This window comes from Podarcis liolepis (genome assembly GCF_965112155.1).
Source record: "Podarcis liolepis genome assembly, chromosome: 14".
Classification (NCBI taxonomy): domain Eukaryota; kingdom Metazoa; phylum Chordata; class Lepidosauria; order Squamata; family Lacertidae; genus Podarcis; species Podarcis liolepis.
Genome location: NC_139569.1, coordinates 32,551,301 through 32,568,318, shown reverse-complemented (window position 1 = coordinate 32,568,318; position 17,018 = coordinate 32,551,301). Strand labels below are relative to the sequence as shown.

The following is a 17,018-nucleotide window of genomic DNA, read 5'->3' as shown; positions in this document are numbered from 1 at the left end:
TGTTGCTGTTGTTTAGTCGTTTAGTCGTGTCCAACTCTTCATGACCCCATGGACCAGAGCACACTAGGCACTCCTGTCTTCCACTGCCTCCCGCAGTTTGGTCAAACTCATGCTGGTAGCTTCGAGAACACTGTCCAACCATCTTGTCCTCTGCCGTCCCCTTCTCCTTGTGCCCTCAATCTTTCCCAACATCAGGGTCTCTTCCAAGGAGTCTTCTCTTCTCATGAGGTGGCCAAAGTATTGGAGCCTCAGCTTCAGGATCTGTCCTTCCAGTGACCACTCAGGGCTGATTTCCTTCAGAATGGATAGGTCTGATCTTCTTGCAGTCCATGGGACTCTCAAGAGTCTCCTCCAGCACCATAATTCAAAAGCATCAATTCTTTGGCGATCAGCCTTCTTTATGGTCCAGTTCTCACTTCCATACATCACTATGGAAAAACCATAGCTTTAACTATACAGGGGTCCTTTACCTTTTACCCACCATTCTGGCTAATATTCCTAGGAAATATTAGGCCTTAAGAAGGTAGCTTGAGAAGGCCGGGAAGTAATTTTAAAGCCTATCCTGCTGAATGGCATTTTGTAGTGGCAGGAAAATGGGTGTAAAGGTGACCCAATAACCCTCTTAGATAAAGTTTTCACTCAGAACGGTTGGGAACAGAGCAGTTTCGGGGCAGCGGGTTGGGGGAGGCTTTAACACTTGCCTGTGCTCTCACTGCCTAAATCTCCCCTCCACCCGACTTCCCCACTAATCTTTAACAGATCTGTTAAATTAATTAAATAGATATAAAATATATATATATATATATTCCATTTCTTGCAAAAACATTTACTTTGTTTAGAAAATGTCCATAATCAAAGACTTTGAATGTACAATAGTGGACAAATTATTTAATGTGCAATGTATCTCAGTTGCAAGGTTGAAAACTTTGAAAACCAAAGGGATTTTAGTCAGTGGAGCACGTTTGAAGGAAATAGCTCTCAGGTTTGTTTTGCCAATTTGGAAATTCTCAATTCTTTGCTTATGCAGAAATCTAAGAAGAGACCATTTTGAGCTAGTTGTTATTGCTGTGGTTTTATTATAACATAAGAAATTAGGTAGATACATTTTTCTACCTTTCCTTGAAAATGTTATAGTTACTTTGTGGTTCTGGCTACTGTGGAGGAGCAAAATTGTTCCTGTAGTTTTGCTGCCGCTTTATATACTCTCATTATATATACTCTCGTATATATTCTCATTTTAGGCCCTCCTATGTGAGACAGAATGATTGATCCTACAAAATGTTGTACACCATTGTGGTCAAAGTTTGAGTTTGGAGAGAAGTAGGGCTGTCACTCAATTAAACAAAAATATTCAGTATTTTTTAAAAAAACAACCTTTCTGTAGCAAAATATACTTTCTTTTGTTATTTTAAATATAATTATTAATCATCCTATTTACGGTAGCTCTCTGAGTGAAATGCGTATTTTATGAAGCATGTGTGTGTATATAGCAGACATTCTCTTAGAACAGGGGTGGTCAGTCTGTGGCCCTCCAGATGTTGCTGAATTGCAGCTCCTGTTGGCCTTAGCAAATGTGGCCATTGCCCTGGGATGATTGGAGTTGTAGCTCAGCAACAATTGGAGAACCAGACATTCCCCACACCTGCTCCCATCAGGCCAAACATGCATAGCGAATGGTCAGGGATGATGGGAGATGGAGTCTATCAGTGGCCACAGTTCCCCATCCATGAGTAAGAAAATGAAATAATATATTTTAGGATAGCACATGGCATCTGAAATTTTTATAACTACCAGTACTTGTGTTAAAGTTCATTTTAGTTTTTAATCTATTAATCGAACCTCTTAATTTATTAAGTGTTGCAATCCTAGTGAGAAGTAGCATATTTAATAGTAAATCACCACCACAGCACTGCTTTAAAATATTCATATTATTACATAAAGGAGAGTGTGAAGAACTTCATTGTATTTTCTTCACAAGGCAATGATGATACCTGACAGCACAGTTTGACACTCATGTTGTGTTTGACCAGTACACATAAACAGGCCAATATTTAACATTCTCCTTTCACCTAGATCATCTTTATCCAGTGGATATTAAAGGTGGAAAACCCGAGGCTCTGGAAGAAGAAGCTCATTCATATTATACAAAGATTTTAGAGGAGCCATCATCTGCTGTTGAGTTTTTATCTATTCCAGGAAGAGGGAAAGTAAGTGTAGTTTATTTCTTCTTTCTAGATAGTAGCAAAATGAAATCACCCTTGCCCAGAATTCTTTGTAATGATGACTTGGCTAGTCCCATGGAGTTAAAAATCACTACATGTTTCAAGCCAAACTATGACTTTTTAGTTTCTTGTTGAGAGTGAAAGAGTCTCTAAAGCAGAAGTGGGCAAAATGCAACTTAATAACTTAAATTCATACGGGCTGAAATTAAAAACAAGCAAAAACTACTTGCTAGGCCAGGCAAAGGCCATTATTGGCCATATCCATTTAGAGTTATGGTAAAGTATTTCTTCAGTGCATAATCTTGAGCTTGAAATGAAGCGGATAGAATTTATTTACCCTGTTGATCAGGAAGGGACAAAAGCCCAGTTTTCCAATATATAAATCAGTTCAGATCAACCCAGAGTTGTGTAATTGCCTGCCAGTTGTAGGTGTTAGTGTTGTCCATGCCTGTTTTCCTTGCCTTTTAAAGAGGGCTTTGAAACATGAGCCCATTGGTTTGCCTACAATAGCTTACTTGACTTAATCCCACCCCAGCAACTGGTTTCCTGGAGCAGTTGCTTGGGCTTCAGCACCCTGTCAAGTCTTATCCCACAGATTGTAGTAACGGCCACCAACTTGGATGGCTTTGAAAGAGTATTCATGGAGGATAAAGCTTATCAATGGTGTAGTGGGAATAGACTACACCGAACAGGAGTCAGTTGATTTCTTCAGAGTACAGCAGCTGGCTGGAGAGAAATGCTGAAACATAGGGCTCGTCCACATTTCTGCTTTCCCCACTCCTTTCCTCCAGGGAAATATTGCTTTTTACTGCTGAAATGAAGCAAACATCTGTTGGGTTTTCTGCAGCTTGACGTTTGCTCTGATTCAGTGGTAAGGAGCGGGCTTTCAGTGGGAAAGCAGCAGGGTGAATGAAAAACTGCTCAGACCTGTGCTTTCTAGGCATGGGACAAGTGTGGACAAGCCCATAGTTGCTGCCATTACTAAAATCAAGAGTATTTTTATAGTATTCAGTACAGCTGAATAAGCAATTTCTGCTGAAACAGGTCCCAGGATACATTTGGCAAGAAGGAGCGGGCAATATAAGCTTCTTGACACACGGCTTCTTACAAGGTTGCATTCTGACTTGGCAACAATCCCTTTTTCTCATGCTTGACTAACTTTTCTCACACAATACACCTTCCTCAGAGGCTACTAGCTACAATGACTATCCTCTGCCTATGCATGGGAGGCAGTAGGCCTCTGGAGACCAGTTGCTGAGAATTGCATTTGGGGACAGTGCTGTTGCATTGATGTCCTGCTTAAGAGCCTCCTTTAAAGATCTATTTGGTGAAAGCAGGATGCTGGAGTAGATCAGCCTTTGACCAGATCCCATAAGGCTCTTCTTATATTACTATGGCTCATTAAAGCTAAAGCCTGTCCTGCTGCCCTGTCTCAGCTGTGGTTTTGCAAAGCGGCAGCAGCAGGGAGCAACAACAGCATGGACAATTCCCTGGTGAGCTTTGGGCTGAATGTAGTTACCCATTTCTGCATGGGTGGTGGATCCATTGGGTCATTCCTCTCTCTGAGAATGATGGAATCTTTCCACTAGACATGGCTGGTGCTCCTGTTGATTCTCTTTTCTCACTGTGGAATGGTGAGATCGAGCTGGTGACACATTCACTCCTGAGTCCCCTCACCATCGCTGTGGAGCACGTATATCACCTTGGTATTCCAGTGACCTACCTGCAGTGAAACAGTTGCACTGCTTGCCTGTTCATTTCCAGGCCCAATGCAAGGTGCTCACATTAGTGTTTTCAGCCTTGAACAACTCAGGACCCAAATCCCTCAAAGGATGTCTTCTTCCCTACTCACCACCTCAGGTTCTGAGGTTGGCAGAAGGAGCCAGGAGCCCCCTTGGTAAGTTCCTCCACCCTCAGAAGCTGGCATGGTGGTCGCCCAGGAGAGGGCCTTCTCTGTGGTGGCCCCTTAGTTGTGGAACTCTATCCCCACATAAGTGCATCCAGCACCTTCATTATACAGCTTCCAGAGAATGCTGGAAACACACCTCTTTATGCTGGCTTTTGATATTTGTAGTGTATATTTTTAGGGCCCAGCTTATTTTTGTGATTGTCAGTTGTTTTAAACTGTTTTCAGTATTGTCTTTTAATATTGTAACCCACCCTGGGACCTTAGGGTGAAGGGCGGGTCAATAACAACAGCAACAACAATTTCAGTTTCCCAAAATGCCCCTGACAGAGCATCAGTTTGTGGAATTGTGGTAAATTGAAATGGCCACTTCCAGGGACTTTGCAAAGAGTAGGCCTTTCAATCCTGGAGCCAGCATTGCTCAGGTCATGGGTTTCTGTTTCATCCGGCTACATCTCTTGATTGGTGTGTCCAAGGGTACTTTTGATTTCTGCTACTCAGGCAGGACCTGTCCATGCCGTATAGGAAGCCTCTTATGAAACTGAGGGGGCTTTCCAGTATTTGTTATGACATGGGGATGAATGTATCTACTGTTCAATTAAAAACGTCAACAATCCCACTGCGTGCAAAGAAACGCTTGGGTGTGTGACTGAAGTACCTCATTGGATTCTGGCTGCAGATTTTATTTCCCCATAATCCTGATCTGGGAGGACATTAACACTGTAGATTGAAAGTTGTTATTGCATGATCTGCAACTGCTTGGATACAGTTGATTTGCTTTCAGTGCCAGAGGGTGTTTTTATTCTAACAATTGCGTTTTCTAATGTGCATTGGGTTGTCATGGAAAGTTTGAACAAAAAGGGTTGATGCAGACAAGATAAAATGCTCAGAGATTAAGTCTGCAATGCAGGCTGTTCCCAGCTGGAAGGAAATGGGATGTTTAAGTCTTTCTCCCATCCCTCAATCCTTTTGGCATCCTTTCACCGTGTCACTGCTTCACAGTGCAAGACAAGTGGGTGGGGGAGGCTTCCATAAAGGCATTAGTTTATTGAGCTGGAGCAACTAAAAAAGCCAACTGAAACCATGGCTTCATGCAGTTTTGGAACATGGTTCGTAGTCATTTCCATGGGTGAGTAGAGAAACCTGTGCACCTAAGGTGAGTTTTTATGTAGCCTGAGAGGAAAGGATGCCTGGCATAATAAAACATTCTTTCAATGCCCTCTGGCGTCTCAAGAACAGAACTGCTTCCAAAGCTAAATAAAACACAAGGCGGGGTGGGAGGGAGGGAGAGCGAGACACACACAAAAGGGTTCAGGCTGTTGTTCTGTCCTTAGCTCAACCTGTCGTGCCTGGATGCAGAGTTAGCATCCCATCTGGTGCTCAGTTGGGGAGAGGGGGAAGGGGGACTGAGGAGCTTAGCACGCTAAGTGATGCTGCATCCTTACAAAAGCGAGACACAATAGGGTGAGCTAAGGATGCAGTCTTGGCTGTGATTTATAAGTATGCTGGTTTCTGTGGTTTATAATCAGAACCTAAATGTTATTTTAATTTTCTGCTGCATTTGGGTGGTGGAGTGAAAACAGACCTCTCAGGAACATCTTCCCTTTCTTTCAGCCCTGTCCCCCATCCCAGTTATAACAAACACTTGGATTTGGCAGTTTGCTAATCAAGTTCTGTGATGAAAAATCAAAACGTTCCCAATTTCAGTGGCAAAGAAAACTGGGTATTTGGCTTAATGTTATGGTGGAAGAGGATTACACTGAGATGATGTTCACTCCAAGCATGAGACGAGATGCTTGTAATTAAGCATCCCCTTTCCCTTCATTTCTACCACCTCACCAGTTTGGTCCTGGGTATTGCCCTCACTGTTTTGAATTTGTGTGTTGTTCGTTTTTAATTAAACTCAAGTATCTTTGCTTAAGCCAGTTTTAAACTTTCATACATTCTTTGGAAAAAAGTGAAATAAACAAATTGGTAATGGCTTTTATCTAAAGGAGAGTAGGTACGTCTATTCTGGATTATTCAGAGAGTGGAACTGAATTGATCATATAATTACTTGAGGCGTGTGTGGTGTGGGGTTTTTTTTTTTTTTGGGGGGGTCAGTTCCAACACCCAGAATGCCAACTTGTATAAGGTTGGCCACCTTAAAATCACAGGATACTTCTTTCATACATGATTAGGAATTTCTACTCCCCCCACTCCCTGCCCCACAAAAAGTGACACAGAGTGTTACAGAGTGGGGCAGCCTAATCTTACTGATTACTTTATAAATGCTATGATCCATTTATAGATACTATTATTATGCAGTGGTAATAATTTTATAGTGTTCTAAGGTGTTCTAAGCCGATAAGACACTTAGGCTTGATTCAGAACTGACAGGAAACCATTGTTTTCTATTTGTTTATTTTACTACAGTATTTATTTACCTTTCTATATTTGTTTACCAATAACAAATGTTTTCTGGCCAGCAGTTATTTACTTTGACAACCCTTGTGTTCATGTGCTTCTCCATCTTTCCAGAACGAGGGAAGGAAGTTTAAAGCTTCTGTTTGTGGTTTGAAAGAAAACTGCAGGCTCTTTTATGTAAAAATACAGGAAACTGGTATGTCTAAACCACAGTTAACAAACCAAAATTTGAAACTGGATTGATCCTGGTTTGTTATAACAATTATGTGCTTGTGTAGTTTTGGAACCTCAATGTCATTTCCCATAGACAGATCCCAAGTTTATACAGTTGGACTTTTGCTATTAATTAAAAACAGCAACTGCAGTCCTACTTTTTGTTGCAGATTATGAATGCAAATAACTTCTTTGATTACAGGTTAAACTTGAGGCTCCATTGATGCACTTTCTTCCTATGTATAAAGAAGACAGCAAACATAAGCTTCTGGTTTTAATTGATCCACAAGATAAGAACACAGGTGAGTGGCTTACCCTATTCCTTCAGTTTGCAGCATGGCTCACAGAATGATCTGAAGGCATATGATATGATTCAGCTGCTGAAGCTAAGGCAGTCTAGCCATGAAAAGGGTCTGGATGGGAGGCCATGTGAAAGTTGTATGTAAACTGCTCTGACCTTCTTGGACGAAGAGTGGAGTAGAAATGTAACTACTACTATTGCTAACAAATACATGAAAAACCTTATTCATTTATTTGATTTCTTACCGAACCTTTATCATAATGTCCTTGGGCAGGTTTCAACAATAAAATACACAGTTATTCTTATGCCTTATCCTGAAATCAGGCCATTGAACCATCTAGGTCAGTATTGTCTACAATGACTGGCAGTGGTTGTCCGTGGTTTCAGGCAGGAGTCTCTCTCAGCCCTACCTGGAGCTGCCAGGAATTTGGAACCTTCATGCAAAAGTATGGAGAAATTGGGAGAAAAGTTAGTAGTGTCCAATGTCAGTGGGCAGGTAAGCAGCGTTACTTTATGCTACTGTTTAAATGAACACTGAAACAAATATCTCTCAATATTTTTCAGATATTGAAACGTGGCAAATACATTTTAACAATGTGTTTCCTATTTAAACTGAAACTTGGGTGTTGGCAGTGGGTCTGTAACGTATGCACTCTCATAAATATTCATGAGCTTTGTGGAATTGCTGTACGAATTCTTACTTAAATATTACCAGTATACCATTTTTAACTTCCCTCCCACTACAAATGCTCTGAAGAACTTTTTGTCTGCAAATATTTGTGTTCTGCAAAAACACACACAAACCAACACAGGAGAACATTTCCCTCTCTGTTTTATCTTCCTATTTTATGCCTATATTTAAATTTAAATCCACGACCCAATTTAAAAACATGGTCTTACTTCATTACTAAACTCTTCCACAGTTTCTCTCAATTGTCTACTGATTTGCCATTATTTGAGATTTGCTAACTGAGCCACATTGAGAAGCAAAGTTACAGCCTTCCGCCAAATATTTTATTATCACTGTTTCTAGACACCTTGTGATTGAGATCTCCCTTAAGCTTGCTTTAATAGGATTGCAGGATGGTAATGGTTTGTGATAAGGTATAAATGGGAACAAAAGAACAAACTGTTTCCTGACATCAGTCTGTAGTAATGGAGAAGAGTAAACTTATAAATGAGTTTTGGACTCAAAATGTTCTCCTTGTACTTCTGTGGTACACTGTGTGCCATAATACCTTCACACTGAATTACAAAACTAGGTGTAAAAGTTTGCAGTCCATGCAGTAGGTAAGAAGTTTATCTTTTCCACTTCAGTTTTTGAAGGCACTGCAGTTAAGTTTGCAATAGGAAAAGAAAGGCTAGGAAGACTTCCACCAGTGGAAACTATGGCCTCCTGCTTCTCCTAGGGTCTGTGAAAAACTAAAGCCCTGTTGGGGAGCCTCCCACTATGCTGTCTTCTCCCCATGGTCCCCCTGTTGGACATGAGTGGTGACTAGACTAGGACATGTCAACCATGTCCTGAGCTGTGTTCTAGACCCTTAGATGTCTTATGACCTGTGTGTCATACATGTCCTTTACAACTGCTCCCCCTGCCCTAAATCAGACCATCCCACCACATCTTGCCACAACATACCCAACTTTGGACCTTTCTAAGATTCTGAATGTGCATTTATTAATTTTGTTATTTCTTTCTTTAGAAAGATTTATAAACCATTTAACCCCAAAGCTCACTAAGCAGTGTACATAATAAAATGGCAGGTAAGATCAGTGCTATTTTTCTCAAAAAAGAAGTGCTGGAACTCATCATGAATGCCTCTCTTGTAATGGCAAAGGTGCCAGAACAGAGTTCCTGTGAGTTCCAGCTGGAAAAAAGCCCTGGGTGAAATAAAAATAAAACCTATTAAAAAACAAATAGGCATAAAATAATTATCAAGGTCCAGTATACCTGAAGGAGCATCTCCACCTCCATCGTTCTGCCCAGACACTGAGGTCCAGCGCTAAGGGCCTTCTGGTGGGTTCCCTCGCTGCGAGAAGCCAAGTTACAGGGAACCAGGCAGAGGGCCTTCTCGGTAGTGGCACCCGCCCTGTGGAACGCCCTCCCATCTGATGTCAAAGAGAAAAATAACTACCAAACTCTTAGAAGACATCTGAAGGCAGCCCTGTTTAGAGAAGCTTTTAATGTTTAATAGGTTATTGTATTTTAGTGTTTTGTTGGAAGCCGCCCAGAGTGGCTGGGGAAACCCAGCCAGATGGGCGAGGTATAAATAATAAATTATTATTATTATATAAAACACATATAATTTTTTTGAAAACAAATATAGGTAACTAAATTATATGTCTGGGTAGGCTTGCTGGAATGAAAAAAAGTTGTCATCAGTCTTCTAAAACAATGGAGTGAAGGTCCTGCCTATTGTCAATGCACAAGCAGGTCCAAAGCATTTGAGGCCCTTCCTTCTTTCTTCTCAGTGTTTTTTGTGTTGGTTTTGATATGCCCTTCTCCATAACGAGGGTCACAAAGGTGTTGTAAGACTATTTGCATTCAAAATGGGCTAAATGGAACTTGAGGGGGCTGAAGTGGGCTAAGGGGACTTAAATGGGTACTTAAGTTGACTAAGTGGGGACTTAAGTGGGCTAAAGGGACTTAAGTAGGGACTTAAGTTGGCTAGAGGGGAACATAAGTGCACTAAGGGAAAATCTGTTTATTATATTATTATACTATATTAATAGTGGAGGCTCGTCCATTAGGGCGAGTGGGGCACTGCCCCACCAACCACACTGTGTCCTTAGTCAGCTCCCACCTGCCTGCCTTCTTACAGCCAGTCCAGTGGATGACATTGGCTATCCTCTTCCTTCTCCTCCTCAACAGGCAGCAGGAGAAGGAGGGTGGAGACAAAGCCAGACCTAGTCGACTCTGCCTGTCATTGGCCTCCTTGCCTTCTGCCACAGCAGTCCCAATGGGTACCAGCCACCACTTTAAATTAATGGTGAATATACCTTCATATGGGATATGGAGAAGCCTTTCCCTCTCCTTCTGCAAAGAGATCTGTACAGGCAAAGTAATCCAAGCAATATGATGTGACAGTTGCTATGTCAGCTTTACTGGACTACTTTCCCTCTGTTCCTTTAAATTATTGAATAGCACAGGAAATGTGCCATAAAAAAGTCAAGTCGTTCCATGTATTTTGCATAGAGTTTCTTTAGGCAGAGCCAAACCCTGCTTGCTATTAAATCGACACATTGACGTTGGACTCCTTTTGTCCCATTTGTCTGGTGCTTGTTCACCATTGCTAATTGCCTATTTCTTGGCTAGTGTGGGAAGGTGGAGTTCTGGAGCGGTACCCAGTGCACTCATTCCATTAGTACAAGTATTAATGCTTGGGCAATGGTATTTTCATGCCCACCCCCTGTGCAAACCCCATGCCCTCTCTGAATCTGCTCCAGAGGCTTGGGGGAGAACCTCGAACAGATTTAGGCAATGCACGGGGAGTGGAGAGGATAAAGTTCTGTTGAGCAAGCCTATATCCTTGCGCTATCAGATCGAGTTATGTAGAGCTACAATTGGATGCAACCTTTTGTGGGCTGCTCATGCTTCATAAAGAAAACACATGAAAACCCTCTGCAAGGGAGTGTGAAATATGTAATGAAATGGACCTAGCTGTCATTATGCATCTGCAGCTTCCCCTTTTCCCTTTCTTTCACAGCTTGCATGTAAACACATTTTGGTGCATGCTTTAATAATTTATTCAAATTATAGGTTAACTAACTGATTGCACTTACCCTCCAAGCTCACTTTGGAGCTAGTTCAGAGAAACCAGCCTTATATATGTGCATTAGAACATTTGTACAGTCTCGGGGCTAACATAGGCAATTGATGACATTCCTGTTAAAGCTTTTTGCGGTTTGAAATGCACCACTTCTTCCATTTCACTTACTGGTACATAAATTCTGCCCTCCACCATTAAATGTTGTATAGCTTCTGTTCCCTGGTGTGTTTTATCTCACTCAGTAATGTAGATCTTCCATGGATGCAGACAACTGTATTTTTCTTTCTGGAAGTATTCTTTGATTGAAGTGACAGTTAAGAACAAAAAAACATTGCTTGTGTTGTTTCCCTGTTGTCTTCTGTACTCATTTCAAGGTGTTGGAGATGACCTTTAAGTAGCAATGGAAGGTCTATGACAATTTTGCATGTGTTCAGCTATAAGTTTATTTGGCCTCTTTCTGAGTTAAGGTGGGTGTTTTAAAAAATCTGAACAAAACTTTACATTGAAACATGTATTGTATTTAAATGTGTAATGTATTTTACTCATTTCTAAGTGTCTTATATCCTAAAATATGATTTTTTAAAAATGTATGTGCTTTGGGATGAGAACTTCATCTCAAAATTTGGAAAAACACAGAATATTGACATTTGCCTGGTGCTTGCAAAAGGCCTGCCTGGTCACCCTGGCATTGTAGGTTATAAATACCCAGTCTGCGTGGCGATTGGCTTATGATGTATTGCAATGCATTGATTTTCTTGAAATTGTGTTTTATTGTTGTGAGCTGCCCTTGGATTATTGATGGAAGAGTGCTATAAAATGTTTTAAATAAATAGAAAAAAACCCATGTCTATACTGCATGACTGGTGTGACCCATTGTAAAGTGACTTGAAAGAGGGTCTTCCCTGTGGTGATAAATACTTTTGGAGGTTCTTTTGCCTTCCTTGGTGATTATTTTCCATTGTCAACAGGAACACATCTATTTCCAGTGGCATTTGGGGGGAGGAATGCCAACCTAGGTATGGTTAATTCTATGTCTGCTGCTGAATTGGTTCTATAGTTGCTGCTGTGATTTCCTTTTGTTATTTATATTGATTTGAATTCTTTCATCTGTATACTGCCCTGGGATCCTACAATACAAAGGGTGGTTTGATGGATAGTTGATAATAGAAATAACTGACAACAGCAAGAGGAAGACAGCACAGCTGAAACCCTGTATGAGCTCCTGGTATCATGGTGGCAACCATTTCAATGAAACCTCTTCATTTCATTCTTTTTTAGTATTAGCAATTTATTTGCATAGTTCCTGGTGGCTTATTGAAGATGTAATGAAAACGGCTGATCATTCCCGGGACGGGCTGAAACAGGTAGGTATTTACTTAAAAACCTTTATATCTGTCAGCAAGATGGTCTCAGTTGATTGTGTGCTGACTTTTTTTAAATAGGGTAGTGATGCTTAGTGCCCCCACTTGATACATTATGGAATGGGTTGTATGAAACATTAACCTATACATGACTTGATTTCCTTAATATCTAGCTTTTCAGAGAAATTGGAATATTTTGGAATGGTGTGGAGTAGTAGCAGGAACAGACCAAAACTCTTGCCTCTGAAAACTCTCCTGAAGGCATAACATTTTTGAGTTTTCAACACATGCTGGTGGTACCTTGATGCTAGAACTGTCAACCATTTATGGAATTGTTTGTTGATAAGCACATTTCTGATTAATTAGACCCTATTAAAGCATTCAGAGAACACGGGAGGGTGTAAAATATAGCGGGACTTAGCATGCTAGTCCCATCCCTAGTGTGGCCATCCCTGCCAACTCCACCCTCAACCTTCCTACTAAGTGTGGGAGGTTAGGGGTGGAGCTGACAGACATGGGGGCAGAACTGGCACACATGCCACCCCATACTTTTAGTCCGCATACATTCTTTGAAGGTGGTTATAAAAGGTAAAGGGACCCCTGACCGTTAGGTCCAGTCATGGACGACTCTGGGGTTGCGGTGCTCATCTCGCTTTACTGGTTACAGGGCTTTGGTTTATTCAAATTCAAAGTATATGTATATATATCTCACCAAAACTTCAATGCTGGGGCCAGGCATCTACAAGTTTTGACTAGACTTGATATTTAGCTATAATTTGCAGTTGCCATTGGCTTTGACCGCCCTATTCCAGGGGAGGCAGGATGGAATATTGCCTGACAATACACCAAGCTCAAGGCACAGTGTGACTATGAAAGTGAGCCCCTGACCTTCTTTTCAGCTCCACGCTTGGGGCAGGAACTCCCTGAGTGTCAGTGTGCACAGTGCACCGAGTGTCAGAGATGCTTTGAAACCAGTGATACATCCTAGTGGTTCTGAGACTAGAAGCCCATGGCCATGTGGGAATCTCTTTTTGTTTCTGTTAAGTTTCGACCCCATTCCCATGAGCGGTTTAATCCCATCGCTTGTGCTGGGGGAGCAGTCTTCCTCGGGTAACAGTGCTGTGCCTGTATTTTTGCACCTAGCAGAGCTAATGCCAGCTTCAGGGGGTTGGCCAGCAGTGCAGATGGAGGAAAGAATAAGCCAATCCTCTTCCAGAGCTTAGAGAATGGTCTCTGAAGGCTCATGATGCTGTTTAACTAAGCAGTTCTTGCCGTAGGCAATGCCTGGATGGCAACTACAGGCATGGGCCAAACTACGTATCTTTTCCACTTGCCACATAGATAGAGCAGTGGTCTCCAGTTCCTCATTAAATGGCGCAAGAGAAAGGTTTAAGCTCACTGTGCACCTTTTCTCACTCCCACCTACAGCTCCATTCATCCAGTCCACATTGGGGATCCTTGCAGCTGATTTTGAGGCTAAGAAAGAGATATTGGGAGATCTGATCACAGGTCTTCCATATCATGTGTATTTTGGCCTGAAGCAGCTATGACCTTGGAGGAAGATTAGGGTGTGTGCATATGTATATATATACATATATACATGCAAACACACAACTCTGTAGGCATTTCTGCCCTTTCAGGGTGCATCTTTCTATATGCTTTTCCATGGATAATTCAACTTTCCCCATTGCCATCCATGCCCCCATGTTCCACACATTAAAAAACGAGTAATCTTCCTCAGCCCCATTTCCATTTATCTGCTGGTTTGTCCTTTTCCATTTCTGTCCACTTTGCCTCCTTTGGCCAGGTACTAGGCGAGACAATCAGATAACAGAGTTATTTCATTTTCAATAATAGCCCAGCACCATTAGCGCTGCTTGATTGGCCATCTGTTGTGAAGAGCCAGCCTTATTAACCTTTGGCACAGTGTGTTACTTACACACCCATTTACAAATGCCTTCTGTCTTGGACCATTTAAACATAAATTACATTTATTTTATGGAGTTCTTGTTTAAAGGGATTTCTCTCATCTAAAATTCTTCCTGTGCTTTCCTCTTAATTTTAATGCCGTTTGACATGCCTCTCTAACTCTTTATTTTACATATTCCCCAACTGATTTGATACAGTAAGTCTATTATGTGCAAATGTCTGATAACTTTAGAGCAAATTAGTTTGTTTTGTGTTTTATTTATTTAAAAGCACTTAAATTGCTTAATATTTAAAAATCTCTAAGTGGCATACAAAAGTACAACCAAAAGGCAATAAAAGGGTTTCATAAAACAGTGGTATAGCATAGAAGCCAGTAAAAAAGCACTATAAAAAAAGATAAAACGAAGAATTCAGAATTCTTCCTAACCACCTTTTCCAGCAGTTTTTTTCCTGATTCCCTCTGTCATAATCTTACTTGTTTTCCAACCATATTTATTACACAATGTGTAATCTGGGAATATTTCCTGTGCAAATCTTATATATTTGGGCAAATTTGTGTTCTTTTTGTCATCCTGCTGAACCTTACCTCCTTAGATATTTTAACATCACACGAATCACCAACACCAACAAATGTAAAGCACTTTTACTGGAAACCAGAATGTTTTGTTTTCTCTTATTTTCTTCCCTCCCCTGCCCCTATTTGTTTTGTAAGGTCCAGACATTTGAAGAAAGAATTGTCCTCTTTGTGCTTAACGTCATTATTTTTGGAATGCTAGAGAGGAGTTTGACTCACGATGTGCTCTTTGTGCCTCATTCTGAGAAAGAGTGTGCCAAAATATTTTGGAGGAGTGGAGATGCAGCTGCCTTTTACACCGTAAAAGTGAAAGGTACACTTGTTTTATTCATGCAGGCATACTGAGGAAAATGAAGGGCACCATTTTAGATGGTTGGCTTGGTTTGGAGAATCCTATCTCAGCTTAATATGCACAACAACCAGAGCCAGAAGTCTCCAATTACTCCTGGTTTTCCCCTTCATGCAAGCTGAGAAACTGTGGCCCACCAGCATTGTAACAAGCCAGGATCTTAAACCAACTTCAAACTATGTTTGAAAATGCTGGGTTTTTCTGAACCTGGTAACTGTAGTTTCCAGGTTTGGGTGAAGTTGTTAATTGGAGACTTCTGGGTTAGATTGCAAGTGGGCTGTTTGCTCGGGCAAAAGGCTCAAACATATATTGACTTAATAAGCCCCAAATAGGGTTATCTAAACCCTATTTAGATAGGGAATGTGTGGCCCTTGCAGGACTCCAACACCCATCACCCTTACCATTAGCTGGAGCTGATGGGAGTTGCAGTCCCACAACATCGCTATAGTCACACAATCCCTGCCGCTGATCTTAATGTAGCCTGTCTTCAAAAATTGTTAAAGGCTTGGATATATTACATTTTTTAAAAAAAAACCTTTGTGTTTTAAGAACATGTGTTGTGGGTCTTTGGCTTTTCTTTATAATTCATAGTGCAGCTACTGGCTAGCCATTCATTCCTTAGCTAACTGTGTGAGCTAATTGTTAAAAGATTGTTTCTTGATACAGAGATCTCTCTTGAGTGCTTTTGTTGGGATAGCAATAGGAGCTTGAGGATGTTGACTTCTGCTTCCCCCAACTAATTAGCAAGAGGAGCTGATGCAAGGTGTGTGTATAAAGAAACAGCAGTCTTGTCATAGAACATTGTATATGATGTATTTTTAACATTGTTTTATTCATACACCTTGTAGCTGATGGGCAGCTATGCAGGGTTTCAGCTGGTCAATCATCCATACTCTTTTCAGGATACTCCATTCCATTTACCTTCTCTCTGGGTTTTTGTTCCCCCTGCTGGCAGAGGGTAGGGCGCTTGGTTTAGATGGCTATAGGGGTTCCATCAGATTCCAAGTGTTGTCTTTTCTTTCTGTCTCTTTCTACTAATGCATGCATTTCTATTTTTGCATTAGATACAAAGCTTCAAATATACTAAGAATTAAACAAATATACAATGTGTTTTTGTTTGTATGTGTGTATCTACACACACACCAAGCCATGCCGTCTTAGTTTTATTTGAAGCTGGAGATTTTGCTCTCTCTTTTGGGTTTTGTGTAGGCGAGTGTGTGTGTCTGTACACAAATCACACAATGGGTTGACTTTGGGTACCATTCAGCAGAAACATTCTCTCCTGTTACACAAGGGCTCTGTCTGCAGAAGGTCTCTCTGGACAAGTGTCTGCCAAGCCAGCTTGTTAATCAGGGAACTAACTGGAATGTGCAATTTTGTTTGGTTTGAGTCTTTCAGATGTGGGGCAGGATGGGGTTGGGCTTTTCCTGAGCTTTTGGATGTTTGAGAGCGTTAATGGCTGTCTCTTTTCTCTGCCCTTGTAATTGCTGTTTACCATTCTGCTGGCTCACAGGTTAGTCATTTAGCATGCGTGACCTAACCAAACAGATTAAAGGCCCTGAAGAAGCAGGCTTCACAAAGGCTGCCTTCTGTGATGGCATCCGTTGACTCCGCTTGTCATTTCCCTTGCCCATAACACTCAGTGTGTTCACCCAGAGAGTAAGAGAAGTCGTCATACCACCTCTCCCCATCCTTTCAATTCAGTGACTGTGTGTTGGGGAGCAGGAATGTGCTTAGTGACCATGCCTTCTGATTCTGATATGCCCAATAGGCATATCAGCTGCACATCCAGCATTAGTGAGGGGTTTTTTTAAAATGTGTACAGAGTGATTGCGTTGGGATGTAAGGGCTCAGGCAGCCCTTAGGGCATCTTGTACCCCAGTTGTTCAGTGTTTGTATCAACCCAAGAACCTTTAACCCTGACTGGTAGGATATGGGCGGCCAATGCAGATGTTTTAACAGAAGTGTCACATGCTCTTGGCTGTCTGCC

General features: G+C 41.4%; 1 protein-coding gene across 3 annotated transcripts in view; it reads left to right on the top strand.

The window, feature by feature from the left end:
• LOC310693280 (protein FAM169B-like) overlaps window positions 1-17,018 on the top strand; it is a 66,056-nt gene that overhangs the window by 26,277 nt on the left and 22,761 nt on the right. For 2 of the 3 annotated variants that reach the window (XM_083475197.1, XM_083475196.1), the window contains exons 2-5: window positions 2,074-2,207; window positions 6,950-7,049; window positions 12,094-12,179; window positions 14,818-14,992. In XM_083475197.1, the coding sequence (XP_083331323.1) occupies window positions 2,074-2,207; window positions 6,950-7,049; window positions 12,094-12,179; window positions 14,818-14,992 (495 nt within the window). The remainder of the gene's footprint in view (window positions 1-2,073; window positions 2,208-6,949; window positions 7,050-12,093; window positions 12,180-14,817; window positions 14,993-17,018) is intronic. The other variant, XM_083475198.1, reaches the window with a different exon arrangement.